Source organism: Alligator mississippiensis, chromosome 5 (genome assembly GCF_030867095.1).
Source record: "Alligator mississippiensis isolate rAllMis1 chromosome 5, rAllMis1, whole genome shotgun sequence".
Taxonomy (NCBI): domain Eukaryota; kingdom Metazoa; phylum Chordata; order Crocodylia; family Alligatoridae; genus Alligator; species Alligator mississippiensis.
The window spans coordinates 173,434,532-173,454,390 of NC_081828.1; the positions used below are offsets into that span (position 1 = coordinate 173,434,532).

General features: G+C 40.3%; 1 protein-coding gene across 1 annotated transcript in view; it reads right to left on the reverse strand.

Moving 5' to 3' along the window:
* Positions 1-3,392: 3,392 nt before the first annotated feature.
* The window catches only part of COL1A2 (collagen type I alpha 2 chain), a 46,871-nt gene continuing 30,404 nt past the window's right edge, over positions 3,393-19,859 (reverse strand). Inside the window, exons 34-52 of the mRNA XM_006258452.4 lie at positions 19,292-19,345; positions 18,547-18,600; positions 18,385-18,438; positions 18,174-18,281; positions 16,571-16,624; positions 16,427-16,480; positions 15,590-15,751; positions 14,544-14,651; positions 13,392-13,499; positions 11,621-11,674; positions 11,406-11,513; positions 11,192-11,245; positions 10,701-10,808; positions 9,086-9,139; positions 8,840-8,947; positions 6,169-6,415; positions 5,204-5,394; positions 4,697-4,939; positions 3,393-3,818 (exon numbers count right to left, since the gene is read on the reverse strand). Coding sequence (XP_006258514.1) covers positions 3,672-3,818; positions 4,697-4,939; positions 5,204-5,394; positions 6,169-6,415; positions 8,840-8,947; positions 9,086-9,139; positions 10,701-10,808; positions 11,192-11,245; positions 11,406-11,513; positions 11,621-11,674; positions 13,392-13,499; positions 14,544-14,651; positions 15,590-15,751; positions 16,427-16,480; positions 16,571-16,624; positions 18,174-18,281; positions 18,385-18,438; positions 18,547-18,600; positions 19,292-19,345 — 2,070 coding nt within the window. The 3' untranslated portion in view covers positions 3,393-3,671. The remainder of the gene's footprint in view (positions 3,819-4,696; positions 4,940-5,203; positions 5,395-6,168; positions 6,416-8,839; positions 8,948-9,085; positions 9,140-10,700; positions 10,809-11,191; positions 11,246-11,405; positions 11,514-11,620; positions 11,675-13,391; positions 13,500-14,543; positions 14,652-15,589; positions 15,752-16,426; positions 16,481-16,570; positions 16,625-18,173; positions 18,282-18,384; positions 18,439-18,546; positions 18,601-19,291; positions 19,346-19,859) is intronic.

Sequence of the window (19,859 nt, forward strand, 5' to 3'; positions counted from 1 at the left end):
GCCAGCTGCTTGTGCATTGGGCCATGCTGCTATGGCCCAGCTGCTGCTCCCCTCAAGCCAGAGCTTTACCCTAGAGAGGAGATGGGGTGGCAGGCAGTGTCACCTGTGCCCCCTGACACATCACCTATGCCCTCCTCTCCTCCTGTAGACTTACCTGCAGGGAACTGTGGGAGCTGCTGTTCATGCTGTTTGGTTGCCACATGCACATGGCGCCCCCTGCTTGATTGCCCTCCTCCCACACCCAAGCAGCTCCTTGCAGGCTGGAACTCTGCCACCATGCAAAGGGAAACTCACCATTTTCCATGTTTTTCTCCTTTCAAGAATAATCCATTTTTAGTTTGTTGATCCATTTTTTAAAGTTTGTTTGCAACCCTCTCATATATTCTTGTGACCCACTTTTATATCATGACCCACAAGGTGAGAAACGCTGATTCAGAGAACACTCTCCCCTCTGGGATTATGCTTAGATATAGAAGGTAAAGGTTTCTGTTAAAAGATATCCCTGAGGCTTGCAAAGTCCATCTCACCGTTTCTTTGGCTATCTATCAGTGCTGTCTTCATAACTCCCCATTTGGCGTCTTCTGTCTCTAGTAGAATTTCTGAATGTATAGGATTATAGCCAGAAGTATAACAACTTCAGCTAGTTAAAGAAAATGCTCTTAGCGCCTGGTAGCGAAATAATAAAGACCTCAAAAATAATTTTTTTTTTCTGGTTTTCCTCTACATTTTTGCATTATTAACCTGGACAGCAAGCACCTTGGCGATAGGGCTGTGGCTTTTTCTGCATCTTTTATATGAAGATAGTGTTATTACTTAGCAAAGTATCCTCTTCCTCCTCCACTTCCTGAGAAAACAGCTTATTTGAAAGGTTTCTTTGACTTGTGCATATACATTCAAAAAGACAAATCCCTTACCAATAGCAGATTCAACACCCCTTTGAAAGTGATGCCCCTTTAGAGCCACAATATTCTTTAAATACTAGGGATGAATCCTCTCTGCTGCCTTTGGGAATTGGGATGAGGATCCCTGTGATCTCTCTCTACCTTGTGCACGAGTCATTCTCAACCTTTTTAGATTTAAGGCACCTCTAATTAGACTGCAGCACCCTAGTTAAGAATCACTGCTGTACATGATGGGAGCATCTACAAGTGCATAGCAATATGAAGCAATAAAATCAGGCATTTATCACACTTGAGTTTATTACTTCCAGGTGCCATGTTCATGTGTGCATCTGGGACCACAGAACATTGAGCTGGGTCAGAGCAGCCCTGGCTGGCAGGAGGCCCCAGGAGTCAGCCTGCCAGCCCAGGGGTGCTCCAACCCAGGTCAACATGCTGTGGAGGGGCTACCCAGCTGGGTCAGTGTCTATACAGGTGTTGCAGCTTACAAAAAAAATTCCACAGCAGGTTAGTACTTGTATTTATAAGTATAAATACAACATTACTAACATTAGTAAGTACTAATTTATAAAGTACATTAGTACTTGTATTTATAAGTACTAATCTGCTGCAGTTTATTAGTTTCCAGTGGTCTAACAGGGTTGCATGCGATGCCAAGACATTTACAAACCTCTTGAGTAGAAGCATTCTATATGAGGCAGAATTTGATACTAAATCATCTTATTTTCACAAGAAGGAAACCAATTAACATAACCTACATTCATAAACCAGGAGGTAGCAATAACGCTAAATTGTCATTGGACTTTACAAAGCAGATATTGGAAGACAGAGAGAGAGAAGTAGACAACCTTTTCAATAAAATATTTTTCTAGGGTCTTTATATACTCTAAACAAATGTCCTATTGCAATAAAAACCTAAGATGACCAAAAGAATAAATAGAAAGATATAGCATACCCAGCTCAAAGGAAAAAAATATGGGCAACTTCCTCACTGGTAGACTAATTGCTAGAAAGAAAAGAAAATAACATTATCTTGCATATCACACACCCAAAAATAAGATACACACCTTGTTTACAGGAAGGCAGAATGAAAAAGAAAAAAAAAAAAAGATTTTTGCAGCTACAGCTGCATAGAGCAGGACAGAGCCTAATCTTCATCTCGCTTATTTTCCTTTTCTACTTACTCAAAAGCTGAAACAGAGAGAACACCCTGAAGACTGGTTTTCATGGGTGGATCTATGAGCTAAACAAGAGAGGAGTGATCAGAAGCAGACAACAAAATTGCTCCTAGAAAGGTTAGTTTGATTGGTGGAACATTAAGACCATTATAAAAGGAGAGATGGCTGTTAACACCTGTGGAGTGAAGAACACACTATTAAGTCAACAGCTGACTCCCTTAGTTGCCTGAATAGAGATTCCACTGTTTCTGTTCAGTACAGCAGGAATCAAATCAGGGTGCTTCTATTCCAGGGAGAAAACCAGCTTCCCTGCTTAAAAGATGCATCCCAATTTTGAGGGGATGATTTTGGGGAGAAAAGGTACATGTGGTGCAAATAAATACAGTACTTGTGCATGTGTGTATATGAAGAGTAAAAGTAAATTAATTACATTATTTGGTGAGAATGTTATTAGGGATGGTGGATCATGCAAATGCACATTATGGAATGTGAAGTAAAGGATCTGATTTTTTTCTGCATCTATTCATGGTTCTGCTGCTGAAATTCCTATCCTTGTATACCTAATTAAATGTAAGTAGTAAAGATATTCTGGATTATATCACATTTATAGTTTGTAGAAAGAGGGAATCATTAGTTGATGTAAACAAAATACACACTTAGATGTAGCCAGACACATTTAACAGTACTGCTATAGCTTTTTATCTTTTAGGTTTCATAAGCCAGGTAGTTAATGTATATTTGGTGCAAAAAGAAATCTATTGATGCACTTAAGCAAGGAACTTTACTCATTCAATGGTTTCTTTTGGAACACTGGACATGCTTTATTTCAATTTTTCACAATTTATTTAAACATCTCACATATACAAAATAGGTACAATTTTTTTTTTTTGAGAAACGATGCTTCCTTTTTACCCATTGTAGAGGATGAAGATGATGAGATTTAAGAGCACCAACACCTGATTTTGAAGGATGAGAACAAAGATGGGGGGGGGGAAATGATCCACATGCTTAATCTCAGGGGTGAGATGGGACAGTCTAAGTTTTAAGACAGATTTCAGAGAAACAATACAACTTAATACAGAAAAGTGGTATTTCAAATGCTGCTAGCACCATCAAAGTTCAAGTATTGGAAAGATACTCTGTAATACTGAATTTAGCACCTCTGCAGGAATGGAACTGAAAGCACCGCAGGTCATATGTAGAAGTACCTAAGGATGTGGATCACACTTTGCCTAGTGTATGAGGTAGTTTAAACCTTTGGAAGTTGTGGTTTTAAACTTCCTCTGTGGAAGATATTCAAAGGCCACAAGTGGTGCAAACTTTCATGATTTTTTATTTTGGTTTTTTTTTTCTTACAAAGGCTGACATTTTCCACAACAAGGTGTTAAAATCTTGAAAGGTTTCCGAGTCCTTTTGGGGCTGTATTAAATTGCATTGCACAATGCTCCAATCAGTCCTTCTTCTCTTTTGCCCAGAGTTTAAGCAAGTAGATGAACAGAAGAAATGGAAGGAGTCAGCTTTCAGTACAAAAAAAAAAAAAAGAAATGGCAGAGAGAGAATATTTTTGGGGGATTTTAAGTTAGTTTTAGTTCGTTCATTTGAAACAGACTGGGCCAATGTCCAAACCGAATTCTTGATCAGCTCCACCAATGTCCAAAGGTGCAATGTCAAGGATGGGCAAGCGAGATGGTTTGTTTGTTCTATATTCAATGATTGTTTTGCCCCATGCGTTGTTCTTTCTCTGTAAGATAAGATGTGAGAGTTAAACTAGTTAAAATGCTGCTTATACTCCCACTGATTATTCTAGTTGATCTGTTTATTTCTAAAATGTTATATATGTCATTCTGCTGCTACTGTCTGCTATTTAAATACAGATGCCCAATCCAATTACTCAGACTGTTCATATACATGAAAGGCAAAAGTATGTAAATTTTACACACACACACACACACTTTTGCCTTTTATTTTTTTTTTTATATATATATGTAAGTACTTTTATACCCCCTCTCCCTGCCACGCACATACTTTTTTTTTTTTCCTAAGGAACCCAAAAGTGAGTAAAACCAGAATCAATGTTCTACCTTAAATATATATGTCATGGGTATCAAAGCCTCAAAACAGAGGACACTAACAAAATAACTAGTCACTCATCCCTCTCCCCCAACACGTGAGGGAAGCTGAAGACCAGGATCTCTGTGTCCCACCTGAAACAGCTAGTATGAAGCTGTTTGGATGTGGTTAGGCAGGGTATGAAGGAACAGCAAATGTCAGAGTTAAGTCTGGTGGATCTGACTGATGAAAATGGACTGTTGATACTCCTTCAGCCTGCACCTGATTTGTCTATGCTATTGCTTAGACAGCTACATGGAGATTGGGTCTGTGATACTAGGAATACTTTCAAACTTCTGGTTCCTCTGTACAGTGGAAGAGTGGTATTTCTGTTTCAGCCCTTGCAAACCCATGAAGAGGGCTGGGGATTTGACACCAAGTTATTTATCTTTAATATACGAAATGTAAGTAACCAGCATTCTGAGGAGGAGATTGATAATTTCGTTCTATATTGATATGCAATGGTGCCATTAAAGCAAACAAGGAATCCCTGCTTTCAGTATTACTTACAGAGCAGCCATCTTCCAGAACACTGAAAGTGAATCTGCTGTTGCCTTCAGCTCGTAGTTCAACATCATTGGATCCCTGCAGTATTACAGCCTTCTTAAGGTTGCCAGTTTCTTCATCCATGTATGCAATACTGTTCTTGCAGTGGTAGGTGATGTTCTGGGAGGCATGGTTGGCCAGCAGACGCATGAAGGCAAGTTGGGTAGCCATGTCCTTGGAAGTCACTCCTTCATCGTTATATTCAAACTAAAAATAGTAGAAAAGAACTCCAATAAATGGGAGTTAAACTACAATCAATGGGATATAATATATCCATAGTGTGCATGTGCATGTGTGTGGTGTGCTTGTGCACGTGAGAGAGTTAAAGAAAGGGAGTGGAAACTATAGTACTCAAGTGGCGCTATAGGACCATGACAATTCTATATTTTGTACTGTGGTAAGAATATCGTACGCTCTTCACAGCACAACAGGAAACAAATTCACTTCAGTTTTCACTGTTCAAACACTTACCTGGGTACCACCATTGATAGTTTCACCAAACCACATGTGCTTCTTTTCCTTGGAGTTCTTGCTGACATACCAGTTCTTAGTGGGGATGTTTTCTAGATTGGCATGTATGCAAGTCTCACCAGTGGAGAAGTCACAATACACTCTAATGGCATCCATAGTACAGCCCTGGTTGGGATCAATCCAGTAGAAACCTTTAATTGAAAGAAAAATGGTGAACAAAACAATTATGAGTCTCACACTTTCATTCAGGTAGTATAATAATGGTTACAGTATTCAAGTGGCAACTAGACAACATGAGAAATCAGTACTTATAGATTAACCTTCAAAAGAAATAACTGTTACCCATTAGTCATGTTATCATTGGATAAGTTTGGGTAACAATGTGGAGATTGCACCACACAGGGTGCATCTACATGTTGCCCTATGGCAAGATAATGTGCTATGGCATTGCACGGTGCACTACCGTGTGATCGCCAGCTACATGTGATTGCCAGGCAAGTCATCATAGTGGCACACTCCCCAGATATAGTGCAACACTATAGCAATGTAGCAGCAAAATATACCTGTGCACCATGCGCACAACACAATAGCCACTTGTACTACGCCATGCTTTAGTAGTTCCTTTTGGAAGTACTAAGGACCCATTGAACCAAAAGGAAGTACTAAAGCATGGCGACGTGTAGACACACCCACAGTGTGAATACAAAGATAAGTTCTTCAAGATGTATTTGTCTAAATGCTGTCATTAAAGACTGTCAGTATTGCATCACTGAAGAGTTTAATATCTACTGTCACTTCAGAGCATTAAAAGGTAAATTAATGTGCAAAGAGTTCTATAATCCACTAGACTTGAGTGGTACATGTGTCTTATGTGACCCCTGGCACAGTTGTAAATCTCACCCTTAAGGGATAGTATAGCTGCTACCAAATAACACCTAAAGAAATATTTTTAAACATTAACTTACCACTGGTCCATTCTGGGTGGCTGAGTCTCAGGTCACGGCAGGTGCGAGCTGGGTTCTTCCTGGAGCCTTCTGGGGTCAGGAGGGTCTCAATTTGGTTGTTCAATGTTTTCAGAGTGGCATCAACTTCATAGTCCTTAGGTCTGAGAGCAGGCTGATCAGCCCGGTAGTATTCAAGATCATAGCCAACTTCGTATCCACCACCATTTGCACCAGGGGGACCAGGGAGACCAGGTGGGCCAGGTGGACCCTAAAGGTGTTCAAAGTCAGAAGGCAAAGAGTGTCCCATTATTAACTGTAGACATTTTGGGCACTATATGCATTCTGCCTCATTACTTACTCATATACGAGTAGCCCTACTGAATTCATAGTATTCTTAGCTCCAGTCTGAATTAGCCAGTATGTGGCTGTTCTGTGATAGCAACTACTGTGCAGAGAGGTAGAAGACGCAATGTTTAGGGCCACTGTATCTGTTTTATGTAAGTACCATATTTACTTGACTATAAAACAAGGTTTCCCCTCCCTCACCAATCAGCATGGGGAAAAAAGCTCCTCATCTTACATTTGTATAAAAGGAAACCTCATTACATACATTGCCTATTGTTAAATTGCTGCTAAAAGCATCATGTATTTAGTAATGCAAACCAACTACGAAGCTGATTAAGTGCAGCCAACACTGAACATGACTGTAAAACACATAGCCCATATTCGGTAAACAGACTGAGGGGAATCTACTACAAGGATAGGTTAGTATAATTGATTTGCATAAGATATATGGTAGTGCCCATTGCATTAAGTCCCCTTCAGTGTTGTCTCTTTTTAAAGTCATGGTGAGCCACTACATTGAATACAGTTTGACTTCCTCTTCACTCCCACAGCTTTGCTGTGCCTTTTTCCCCCCCCCACCCCTATTTCCAATGATTCCTGTGTCTTCGCCAGTTTTAAATGGCTAGCAAACATCACCTAACAGGGCCCCAAACAGTTCACCCAGAATCCCTCTGTTCTCCGTTCTCTCAGCCTGTCACATATGATTTGTGTGGCCCCATCTTTCATGAGGTGGAGCCTGACCAGGTGGCCCTGTATCTCATCAGCATATACATTTTTGGAGGATTCCAGGACTCAAAACAAGAGCATCCGATTCCAGTCATGAATGTGTGTGTGGGGGATGGGGGGTATTTAGGACACAGATTCTTTGGTAGGGGTGTGTCATCTGGAGTACACACATACTGAGCAGTGCTGAGCTGTGGGTTACTATGGTTTGAATGCTATTGACTCTCTTGGGGCCCAGCTCAATTCATTATATGGCAAATCATGAGCCTTTTGGCTTTGAACTAATATAGTACGTAGCTGGCTAGGAGCAAGCATGACTAGGGGGCATCCGAACACCAACACCTTTGGGTTTGGGGCCTGCACGATTTGGGGAGTATCTGAAGCCTCAGACTGATGGGTCTGGGAGGGAGAAGATTTGCCCGATGGTAGAGCCACATAGACTTGAATGATTGAGCTCAACTCAGTTGATTTGAAATTCAGAACTAAAAAAAATACAAGTAGATACAAAAGTGCTGCTTACAAGTGTGCTCGTGGCATACCCATCCTAAAACTTACAGAAGTTTAAAAAAAGGTAAAATGCATCAGTTCTGGATAAACTAAGTATATGGGTTTCCATAGTAATTTGCCTATATGCATATTACTACAGGCATGTTTATTTCAAAGTCAGTGTTTTTATATTTGCCCCTCACTTCTATGCATTCAGGGAGAGCAGAGACTGACAGTAAGGTGGAGGTAGGGGGAAAGGGGCTGTAGGGGGAAAAAGTTGGGGAGGCAGAAAGCAAGTAGGTCACCTTACCCCTACCCCCCAGATCTAATTTTTCCCTCTGTAGCTGTGGGAAGGGGACAAATTCAAGGTAAACCTCCAATAATTAGATTTTATTCCTGGAAAATGATAATAAATTTCTATATGTAGAATCTGATTATAGGGAGGTCATCTTACAGTTAAGGTCATCTCATATTCAAGTAAATACAATATTTGCTGACCACAAGCAGTAAGGATTCTGCAATTAGGCCCAAGTCAGGTATTCTTACTTAAAAACAATTTAAATACACAGCTACATGAGCCTTGTTTCAGATCCATGTTTCATTTACATGAATATTTAAATGTTTGAATAGTGTAGTAGAAATGTGAGCAACGCCACTAGGAGCAGATGCTATATGACCAGATTATGAAACACTACTACTACTAATGCTTCTGCTGTTATCTTACATCAACAGAGCCTTGCAACTGAAGAAAAAAACCAAAACCAAAACCTAATGATCCATATTTTACAGCAGGGGAAACTGAAATGTGAAACAGTTAAAATACTTGCCCGAGATCACAAAGCACGTTACAGACAAAATTAAAATTTAGGACCCAGATCTCCTTACACCTTGTTCTAAACCCTATTTTCTACATGCCCATATGAGGCAGTTTGCTTCTCAAGTAGTTACTTGTAATGCCAGACAGTAACAAAGATTAATATTTTAGTGGAAAAAAGTAGAATATAAAGTAACAAAAACTTGGGAATCTTCCATTGCTTCTTTTTAAAAGAAAGTAAACCTCAAACCAAACCCAAAGCATGGAGTGCCTGAGGTAGCTGCTTGTAGCTTTGGTTTGTTTTAGCGAATAAGTTACACTTACCGAAGGACCTTGGCTACCCTGAGAACCACGCACACCAGCAGGTCCAATAGGGCCAGGGAGTCCATTGCGACCATCTTTTCCAGCAGGACCAGAAGGACCAGAGGGACCCTAAACAAGAACAACCACCACTCAATGAAACTGCACAACAAGAAATAGGAATATACTTAAAAATTACAAGTAGAAGGAAGCATTAGTGACCTTTCCATTTTCTGAATGATCACAGAGGATTCATTAAAATTTACATACCCTTGGGCCAGCGGGGCCAGTAGAACCTGGAGGACCTTGATCTCCATGTTGGCCCTGTTGGAAACAGAAAAATCACGCAATAAAAAGAAAGCAGAAACAAAATTGGTGACAACCATATGAATCATTCAAGAAAAGATTAGTAGTTAGCAAAGCTTCTAGCCTGGCACCCTCAGCCTGGCTATTCTGTGTTAAGGGCACATGCAGACGTGTCCCAAATTAATGCTTATTGCTCTGGAGTTTATTGCTGCTAGGAATCTCCCAGGTGCACTGTTTACATGATGGTTCAGCCTACCAGCCCAGGGTTGTTCCAACCAGGGTCAAATGTGGTTAATGTGCTGCAGAGGGGCTGGCTGGGGCACAAGGGTGCTGCAGTGTGGAGCTAGCTGGGAGGAAGTCCCCACACTGAAGCACCCCTGTGCCTCAGTCAGCCATATCAGAGTCTACACATGCACTGCTGTGCCTGAAAACTCTGTAGCTGGGTAGTATTTGTATTTACAAGTACTAGCTGGCTGCAGAATTTATTAGTTTCCTGCATCCTAATAGGGGCGCATATGTAGACAGTAGCTACATCTACATGAGATGCTGACTGAGCAGTAGCCCAAAACTACTGCGAAGTAGTGTCGCGGGCCAACAACAGTGACAGCGCTACTGCGCGGTAATATTAGGCTACTGCTCAGTAGTGTCATGAAATAGACTTTCATTGGCGGTACTGTGCAGTAACTCGGGTTTCTGCACAGTCATTTAGTACTTGTTTATACAGTAATGACTGCTCAGTCAGCATTTCATGTAGGTGCAGCCACTGAGACATTTACTGTGGAACTAATTAGTCAGCTCTGCATTAAAATGTTTCATGTAGATGTGCCCCACCGTGTCATTAATGAATTAGAATCAACTGCTTTCAAGAAAGAAGGGCAAGCAACAGGGCATAAGTCAGGTGTAATCAAAAGACAAAAATCTTTGCCCTCTTCATACTTTGCAGGGTTTTAATTGAAGGTTAGCATTTCCTAAAGGAAGTGCCGTGTTTTAAAGAGAAAAAATCTACAGGAAGACCTGTACTTGTCCATGATAAAATGCTGTAAACCTCGTAAGAGAAATGGGAAAAATTATTGACCAAATTATCTGAGAGGTAGTTAGCCATGGTAGTCTGAAGTGAGGCAGAAGGCAGGTCAGAGATGCACCTTATAGACTAAGTCAGAAATTCATATGCTTTTCTGAGCCCAACCTCACTTGATCAGATGCTGTGAAAGGATGTGCACAGAGCAATTTTCTTAACTTGTCATTCTGTTTGTTCAAAACATACAGACATCTGCACGAGCAAATACATTAGTTACATATCTAGCTGATATGCATCTGCAAATACTTGTGCGTACCTACACATTCATGCTTCATTGTATACAAATTTGTAGAAATAATTTTAGAGGCCATTTAAGAATCTGTTTGACATTTGACATGTAAAGCTCAACAAAAGCTCATGTGTCTAGACTAAGAGGATCATGCAGACTTGGGAACATGCAAGGTGGAGTTAGTACTGCCAGCTGAGCTGTACATATTCATTTTCACACCATGGTGATTTTATTTTTTCCCATTTTTGTTCACAATTAAAACATTTACTTACAGCAAGACCAGGCAGACCCTGAAGTCCATTGTGCCCCTTAAATCCAGGCATACCTCTGTGTCCCTTTTCACCTGTTTCTCCCTTCTCACCACGTGCACCTTGTGGGCCCTATAGAAGAAACACAAATGTAAAGAGAGGAAAATCAAACAGAATGCTCTGAAAACTTTGTGACATTACTTGTGAAACTGAAATTTAAGCTCAGAGAGTCTACTCAGTATGCATTCATCTCCTCTTGATAGATGCACATAGGGCTTGTTTAAAATGGAACTGAATCATGGGAGAGTTTAAATAGAAAAAAAAAAATACAGGATCAGTTCCATGGAAGGAGAATTCAGATCTTGATCTAAAAAACCCTACGTACAGAAACATTAAGATCTATAATACTACCCTCCATGTCTTGTCTTGGGCACAGGGCTGGGCCCTTCGTAATAAAGTCTGTGTCTTTTCTTTTTATTTCTATTTCTTCAGGGTACTTAAGAAATCATACGTACAGAAGGACCCCTTGCACCAAAAGCACCAGCAGGACCAGAAGGACCAACAGGACCCTGAAATAAAAACAAAATACATGTGAGCTATTATGCATTATACCAACAAAAAAGTCCAATACCTACAATATAGATGCAATAGGTTTTTCCAGGCTTTATTGACTAGCACTTTTTTCAAGTTACATGAGAAATTAAGGTCTTAAAAAAAACCCCAACTCACAGGATCACCACGATTTCCAGGCTTTCCAGCAGGACCAACTTGACCATGGGCGCCAGGAGCACCAACAGCACCAGCAGGTCCATTGTTCCCAGGAGCACCACGCTCACCCTAAAGATGAAAAAACATGACAGGCAGGAGACGATGTATCAGTATTAATTTCTTATGAAGATGTACAGATTTTTACTCTAAGTAGGACAGTGGAGAGACAGTATTACCTTGAAACCAGGAGCACCATCACGGCCTGGAGCACCATCATGGCCAGGATTGCCCTGTTAAAACAGCATTAGACATCAGAAACCCCTAATATTACACAGACCTGTGTTAAATTGCAGCTCCTTGAGAATAAGATTTATTGGGCATTAAAAGGCACACACATGGAATGACTCTTCAAAATAAATCCAACTCAATGAACAGACTTCATTTGTAATATTTACTATATATGGTCAGTTTTGCTACTATCTGGATCAAAAATACAGACAAGTTTACCTATCAGTTGCATTCTCACATGCCCTAAATCTATTAATATTCTGTAAGAAATGGGATGAGCTTCATATATTCTAGATGCAGGGCCCAGATTAAGTAGAAGTTAGTTTATTGTTGCCATCTTTTCAAATTAATTTTAAATCAATGCAATAGTGCTGTTCTCTTACTAGAGTACCCTGGTAAATGCAACTACTGCTTAGTTGAAAAAAATGCCAGTGGAAGAAAAGTCAGTGCAATGTTTATATATAAGTTCCAAAAATGGCATAGTGACTTTCAAGTGTCAACTGGTGTTTAAAAGCTTAATTTCTTCCTTTGTGAACATTTGGCTCCCTTCAGCTGTTTCCCTGTTCCCTGGAGGCTAAACTAGGGAGACTTCTCTGGGGTGGGGGGGGGAGGGGGGAAATCTATACTGCATGGGTTATTTTGTTTAAAGGAAAATCCTGCAATCAGGTAAATGTTCTGTGATCATACAGGGTAACTGTGAACCTTTGAATTTAAGCAGTGTTTTCACTTATCAGTTCTCTCTAATGAGTACCAGCTAAGGAGATGATTCTACAGTTATATCTGCCAGGGGTGAAATAAATGCGTTTGTGGCATATTTTTGTTACACTTAGTGTTAAACCATGGCAGCTATATGCATGTCTAAGATATCCTCTTCACAGTATGGCTGCTCAAGAAGTCCCCACTTCTAATGATCTACGTGGGAACTTTGCCTTTTTCTCCAAGGACAAGGAGCAGCTGCTCAAGAGATTGTGTTTCCCTTTTCATGGGCAACATGGCTTAGTATCACTAACTGTATAGAAGGATAGCTTAAATGCCTCAGCTCCTTGGTGTTTTTAGCCTGTATGCATCTTTTCAGATATTGGAGAGCCTTACATTTATAGACTCCTGGCCATTAGTGGAGAAAAGTCGTGTAGTTAGCTCCCTTTGTTAAGTCCAGTCATTAACAGTTTACATTCTAAAGAATTCTTAAGAATGGCCTTAAATTAAAAAGGTAAAACACTTTTCTGTGTGTTGCATTTCCCAGTAAATGTTACAGTAATTTACATTTCATGACCAGAGCTACAAATGCAGCACCAACATCAGCTGAGAATCTTTATGGTAACAAGCAACATCCCTGGTAGATTCCTCCTTCTGGCCCAAGGACATATTATTCTTCCCAGTTCCTCTAATCGGCTCTTATGTTCCTTCATTCCCGAGTCTGCTGATACTGGCAGCACCCAGGGCACTCAGAAGTGGGGCTCTGCTGTGATGGGTAAAAATAAGACGCCAACCTAGAACAATCTGTAGTGTACGAGATGAGAAAATCTGGCTCTCCCCCACAGTTCATCCATTTTGGACCTTGTGTGGGACCTAAATCCCAAGGAACCTGTTTTAACCAGACCCTAAAATAATGCAGAATGTAAATTTGCCAAAGAAAATTCTGAAAGCAATGTCCATGTGCCTTTCTGTTGGTCAGAACTAAAAAATGTCCCTGAACATGACGTAAAAAACTTAGCTTACATCACGGCCAGCTTCACCAGGGGCACCATTCAGACCAGCAGAACCCACGGGGCCAGAGGGACCACGTGCACCAGGAGGACCGGAAATACCAAGAGGACCTGGTTCACCCTGGAATAGGAATAACAATGATATTTCATACTGTGTTTCACAAGCTGTAACATTGGCAGAAATACATATCTAGAAAAAATGTTACTTTGTCAATGATCTTTGTCCAGAAGAACTTATCTATTCGACAAATTCTGGAATTAAAAGCAGTAACGATAAACAAATTTAACTATAAGATGACAGTCTTCTTTACTTCATGTTTTGTGCTTTATCTGTCCCTACAAGTTAAAAACAAATTTTGCTGCAAATTTTAATACTGGGGTGTACATTCAGAAGTATCTATGGTTTGAAACGCATGCTCAAGTGGTGTGCTCACTTGCAAACACAAATGAGGTCCTTGCAGTTGAAGATAACTATTCAGAGGCCCAACAGGCATACCAAATACCTTCCTTGTTTATTCAGTTTTGGTAATTTGATATGCACCTTGCACGATGTGAAGTTGCAGTTTAATGTTTATGTAAGGTCCTTGATGTTCTAGACGTCTGCCATTTGAAAAATGTTGGTGCATGCTCTCTCTTAATGAAGAGATAACCAACCATGTGTCAATCTAAGAAAGCTTGAAATCATGAGTGTGCAATTGATTTAAATTTGGCTTAAAAAAGAGGAAGAGAACCTTGTAAGTTCATACTAATGACTGGAAAATCTGTTACGAATTTGCTTTATAAATGCAAAGTGAAAAAGAACAAGGAAAGGGCATGTCAAAATATAAGATGGGGCTGATGGGATATAAAGTATGATAAAGGATGTACAAATTAGCACACTAGTCAGAATTTGTGAGGTTCTACTATTTGAATATTTAAATCCTAGATCTCAGAATCAGGTCTTTTTTACATGAATCAAATGAGACAGATTTTGACCTCATTCATGCTGGTTTGACATCTTTAAGTAATAGAAATGCAAATGTGATTTCTTTCAAATTTACAACAACATAGGAGAGCACAGAATCTGGCCCTACATGGACTAGATTTCCTGTAATCTAAAAGGAAACATCAATTTTATCTCTAAAGTTGTTAATTAAAGAGAAAACAAACCCTGTCATATACTCACTGTTGCTCCAGAGATGCCTGGAAGACCACGTTCTCCCCGAGAGCCAGGCAGACCAAGGATACCAGGAGCACCAAGAATACCCTGAGGACCTGGGGTACCAGGGGGACCCTAGGAAAATAAAGGAAGGAAGAAAAAGAATACTGAATGACAGAAACTTTAAAATTTTTCCTATAACAGCAAGAGTGTTTTTGAGGATCTCCCCCTGCCTTACCAGCTTCAGTTTCCATACAAGAGAAGTTATAATAATCTTTGAAACTAAAGTCCCTATCAGGTAGACTTGGTTAAGCTTTTTTTCCTAAAAAATATTTTCCAATGTTTCCAAAAACATATTCCAATGAATATTCAAAATTTTCCTCACTTCCTTATTAGTTTTTCAAATATACCGTTTCTTTGTCAAGACAGTGGGATGTACATAAAGAGCAGATATTTTTCAGTACATTGAACAGATAAGCTTCCTTATAAAACCTGATCCTCTTACTTTAGAGAAAGTTTGAAGATATCAGTACACCCAGATCCCTTTCCAATATTCTGCTTTCCTAAACTATGAAGGGCTGAGCAAGTCTGGTACAAAACTAACTAGCTAGAAACAACAACTGTCATTTCCATGCAATGTGAGTGTAAAATTAAAATGAATCACAGAAACTCTGCAGAGTAGTATGGTAGCTTAATCTCAAATGAGTAGCTTCTGCCACCATTGCTTATAGCATAGGTATGTGCGCCTTTTCTGCAATTAGCTCCACCATTGTCTTCAGCAGAGCTGCTTGCAGAGTAAGGTGCTGCTCACCAGAAGCAGAGGTGGCATATTCTGACCCATGCTGCCAGCATGTTTTGGTTTTCCACAAGACAATTAAGGAACAGTTTAAAGTGAAGAACATGTTTAAGTCTTGTTGCTTTCAATAAGACTTAGATGTATTTTTATGGTGGGGACTAAAGAACTATTTTTTTTATTTTTGGGACTAAAGGAAAACTGCCTCCTAAGTATGCTGCACTACAACTTGTAACTTTGTACAATAAAATTAAAACAAAAAGTGATAGGATTAACTTACAGCAGCACCAGGCTCTCCAGATGGACCTTTCTCACCACTGAAGCCAGGTGGGCCAACAATGCCTTGTTCTCCAGTGCGGCCAACTGGACCAGTATCACCACGTGGGCCTCTCATACCATCTTTGCCAGCTGAGCCAGGGGGACCAGGGGGGCCAGTGATACCCTAGAGTTAAATATAAACATTAAACATAAACAAAAACATTATAGAATTGAATCACAGATGCTAAAGAGATTATACATCCACATCTACATGCTGGAGCTACAGAGTTTTTTACTCCACAGCAGGATAGTACATGTATTTTCTTGTACCCTAATAAAATAATTTAGTCTGCAGCAAGTACTAAATACAAGTACTATCCTGCTGCAGAATAAATTAGTTTACTCCAGCCTAACAGGGATACACATGTAGATGTTGAGACATTTACTGCGCAGCTAATTGGTCTAATGCATGGAAAATCTCATAGATGTACCCAGTGTGATAAAGGGAGCATAATCAGGCACAAAAGGTCTAAATTATTTAAGATACTTAGACAGTTATGTATGCAGGTAGGTGCCTACTGTGATTTTCCACAAACACTAGCATGCCTAACACCAATGAGGGAGTTTTTTGGAACTTACACTAGGTACTAACTGCATATTTAGACATCCAAATATCTTTAAAAATCTGGCCCTAAGTAATTAAGGATCTGTTTCTGATATTAGTATGTGTGTGAAAATCTGGAGAAACTCTGGTGAAATTATGGATTTAAGTCCATGTAACTGAGATCCAGGTCTGTCCATGAAACAGTGTAGCCTATGTAGCTTGGTGTCTGAGTGAATATTTATATTAAGTACTTACAGAGGGGCCGGGAGGACCAGTTCTGCCAGCAGCTCCAGGGAAACCAGTGACACCCTAAAAACAGAAATCACATGGAAGATGAAGCCTCCAAAAAAACACCAATTCAAAAGACAACAGGTCATTATAAGAATCTTGATGACTTACAGGAGGACCACCATCACCACGAGGACCAGCAGGACCAGAGGCACCAACAGGACCCTATGAGTGGAGAAAGGCGAGAGAGAAGAAAGATGAACCAAGCAAAAAACCCAAAGTTCCAGATGTAGAAAAAGGGCTCAATCCTGCTCTCATTAAAGGTAATGGGAGTTTCATTATTAAATTTTAATGGGAGCAGGAGCAGGTCCCCGATATTAGATTACATAGCCCAATACCAGCAGTTACAGGCCCTCAAACCCTGAGAGACCAGAGAGGGAGAGAGAGAGTGTGCGTCTTCTATTATGGTGAATTGTCTGACCTTCCTCTGGTAAATTCTTATGCCAGTTTGCATAGGAAGGACTGGGTAAAAAATTGAGTTAGGGCTTCAGGATTTTATGGAAAGGATTTCTCCGTTCAGATGGTCTTTTGAATGTTACATGCACATCAGCAAACTCAGGATCCAATGTATAAACATTAAAGGCTTAGTAGGCAGTATGATCCAAAGTATAAACATTAAAGGCTTAGTAGGCAGTATGAAGAAACCTCCTATGTATGTGTCATATAGACATTGCAACAATATTGCACACATTGAGGAGTACTAGGACATGATACTGCTCTTATTGGAAGTATATGGGGAGGAATCTAGCCCAAAGCTATCCTGTGATGACATCCCGTTACAGTTTCAGAATGGTGGTTAAGAAAGCTGGGGCCTGACTGTCAATGTCAACTCAACCCGCATGCATGTGTTAGATTGTCATCTGGATCTGAAGGTCTTGGTGCATCAAAGTATGTGTGCAGAATCATGTGTGTGTGCACATGCCTGCACACATACATACATAAGTATGCACACATGGGAACTGGGTTCTGAAAGGCCACTAAAGAACATTTCCCACTGGTAGACTGACTTAGGGTTGTTCTCATGTCTGGAACTTCATAGACATGTCTTTACTTGGTTCAGCAGAACTTGAATTTGGTGACCTACAGGGAATATTGTAAAACCTCTTTTCTTCGCTGTCTTTGAAGGGGTAAGTGGAGCAGGAGAGAGGGGCCTATGGGGATTTCCAGTTTTTGTAATAGGAGGAATTCAGTATTGATACCAAAATTTTTATATACTTTAAAAATATTAACTCATATATTTCTGTCTAGGTTCCTAAATGAGTACATTTCTGTAAGTGGGAAAAAGTAGACTTTACTTATTTTACCACAGGTTTATGGTAAAATAAAATGCCAACATTTACTCTTTAGAACAGCTAATGTTTGCAACCAAAAGACAAAATTGATTGTGGCTACATCAATGTTCTCAGAACTTCTCAGTTTTGTATTGAACTCTGCGTCCGTGTTCTGAGCTGAGATAATTGTCGTTGTGGCCAAGGGAATTCATGTCCATTTTAGATGCAGGAGTTGCTCCCACATCAAAGCTTGCATGAATGTGTGCAAACCAAGAGTGTCACCTCACTCTCAGCCTAAAACTTTGTCTTGAAAACTGAATGCTGGCAAGAAAAAAACAAGCACCCTGTAAATACTTTTACCAGTTGAGGGTCTGGGTGTCAGTTATACTACTGACATAGCAAAATTAAGGATCAATGGATTTTAATAGACACCATTTACTTACTGATGGTCCAGAAGAACCAACTGGGCCAACAGCACCTTGTGGACCATTTTCACCCTTGGGTCCTTTTGTACCTCGTTCACCTTTAGCACCAGGTTGGCCAGCTGCACCCTATTGTTGGAAAAGGAAAAACAGAGAGGGGAAAATATGTTTAAAACTTATTTTAAAAGAAAACAAAGAGCATTGGGAAGTGAAACATGCAGACGGTACATACAGCAGGTCCAGCAAATCCAGTAGGGCCAGCAGGACCAGGCTCACCACGTTCACCCTAGAGAAGAGACAAAGAACATCTTATGACAAAACCTGCCAGAATGTGACAGCAAGTGTTGCCTGAACGTAACTTCACACCTAGAAGCACACGATAGTTACTACTTACAGGAATACCACGGGCACCAGAAGGGCCAGCAGCACCAGCAGGACCACCTTCACCCTAAAATACATAAAGGCCATTTTTATTATGATATACCATAGACAGTCAGGCTGTACGTAAGCAAGACTAGGATATACATTCAGTAAAATGGCTGCCTCATGATGCTAATGTATGTATGTGCATGTCTTTACACTATGCCTCATGGTGAGAGGAGATTATGATTAATACTCCTCATTAGAAATACCCAGAAGCCAAAAGAAATGATCAGTTTAGTAGCACAAATTAGTCAAAATGGGAGTAGCTCCTACAATGGTAATTAAGAATTAAATGCACTAGCTCATCTGTTTTAAAATACCTATGCATGTTCCTACATCACGTCTGCCTATGTCTCTCCTGTCCCTGAAGGTTACTATTCTATCAGGATTTGCCTCCATGTGAAGTTCTACAGGCAAGACCCAATGCACATATGATCTCTTTCCCAAGTAGCCCCTCAGGACCCTGTCTTGTTTTGCCAGATCAAAGGGCAGAAGGGTTCTATAGGAATCTTTCATTTGCCAGTTAGACTCTGCAGCCTCTAATAATACTCTAGTACAAAATATTTAGGAAACCACTACTCATAACTTCTGCTAGAATAGATGTTTTGAAGTTGAAGTAGTCAAAGTAGTAGTTGAAATGGTATTCACTGTGGTGCTTGCATTCATGCAAAAAAGTTAAGACTAGAGAAAAATCAAATTGCATTTAAGAGACTTACCCGCTCACCAGCTCCACCAGCGGGGCCAGGGGCTCCAATAGCACCAGGAGCACCCTACAGGAAAAGGTGAAAAAAAGTGATGTGATTCTTAGTTTTGTACATTTAAGCACGTAAGCAAGAATTGACCATTCTCTTTGCAGCCCCTTCTTCCTGTCCTTCCTTCTAGAGTTAACTAACTGTGTGACCTGATGGTGTTGGGTATGGATATGCAGGATTCAACTCTTTGGAGAAAAAAAGTTTAATTTCTATTTTCCTAAAACAGTAAAGTCTAGGGATGGACAGTCAATAATTGAAATCATGAAAACGAGGGCCTTCTTTAGCAGACTTGGCTGGGATGGGTTGGTTGGTTAGTTGGTTAGAGAAAGCCCCAGGACAGATGGCTCAGAGGGTGGCACATAAGGAGCTTGTTCTGGGGGAAGGATGAAAGCAAGGAGCCTCGGGTGAGAGAAATGAGCTCAGGCTACAAAGCTCAGGTGACGAACAATGTACAGGAGCTCAAGTGACAAAGCATGCATCCCTCTAGTTTAATTAAATGCACAGCTTATCTTGAGAGCTCCTGCCTTTCCTT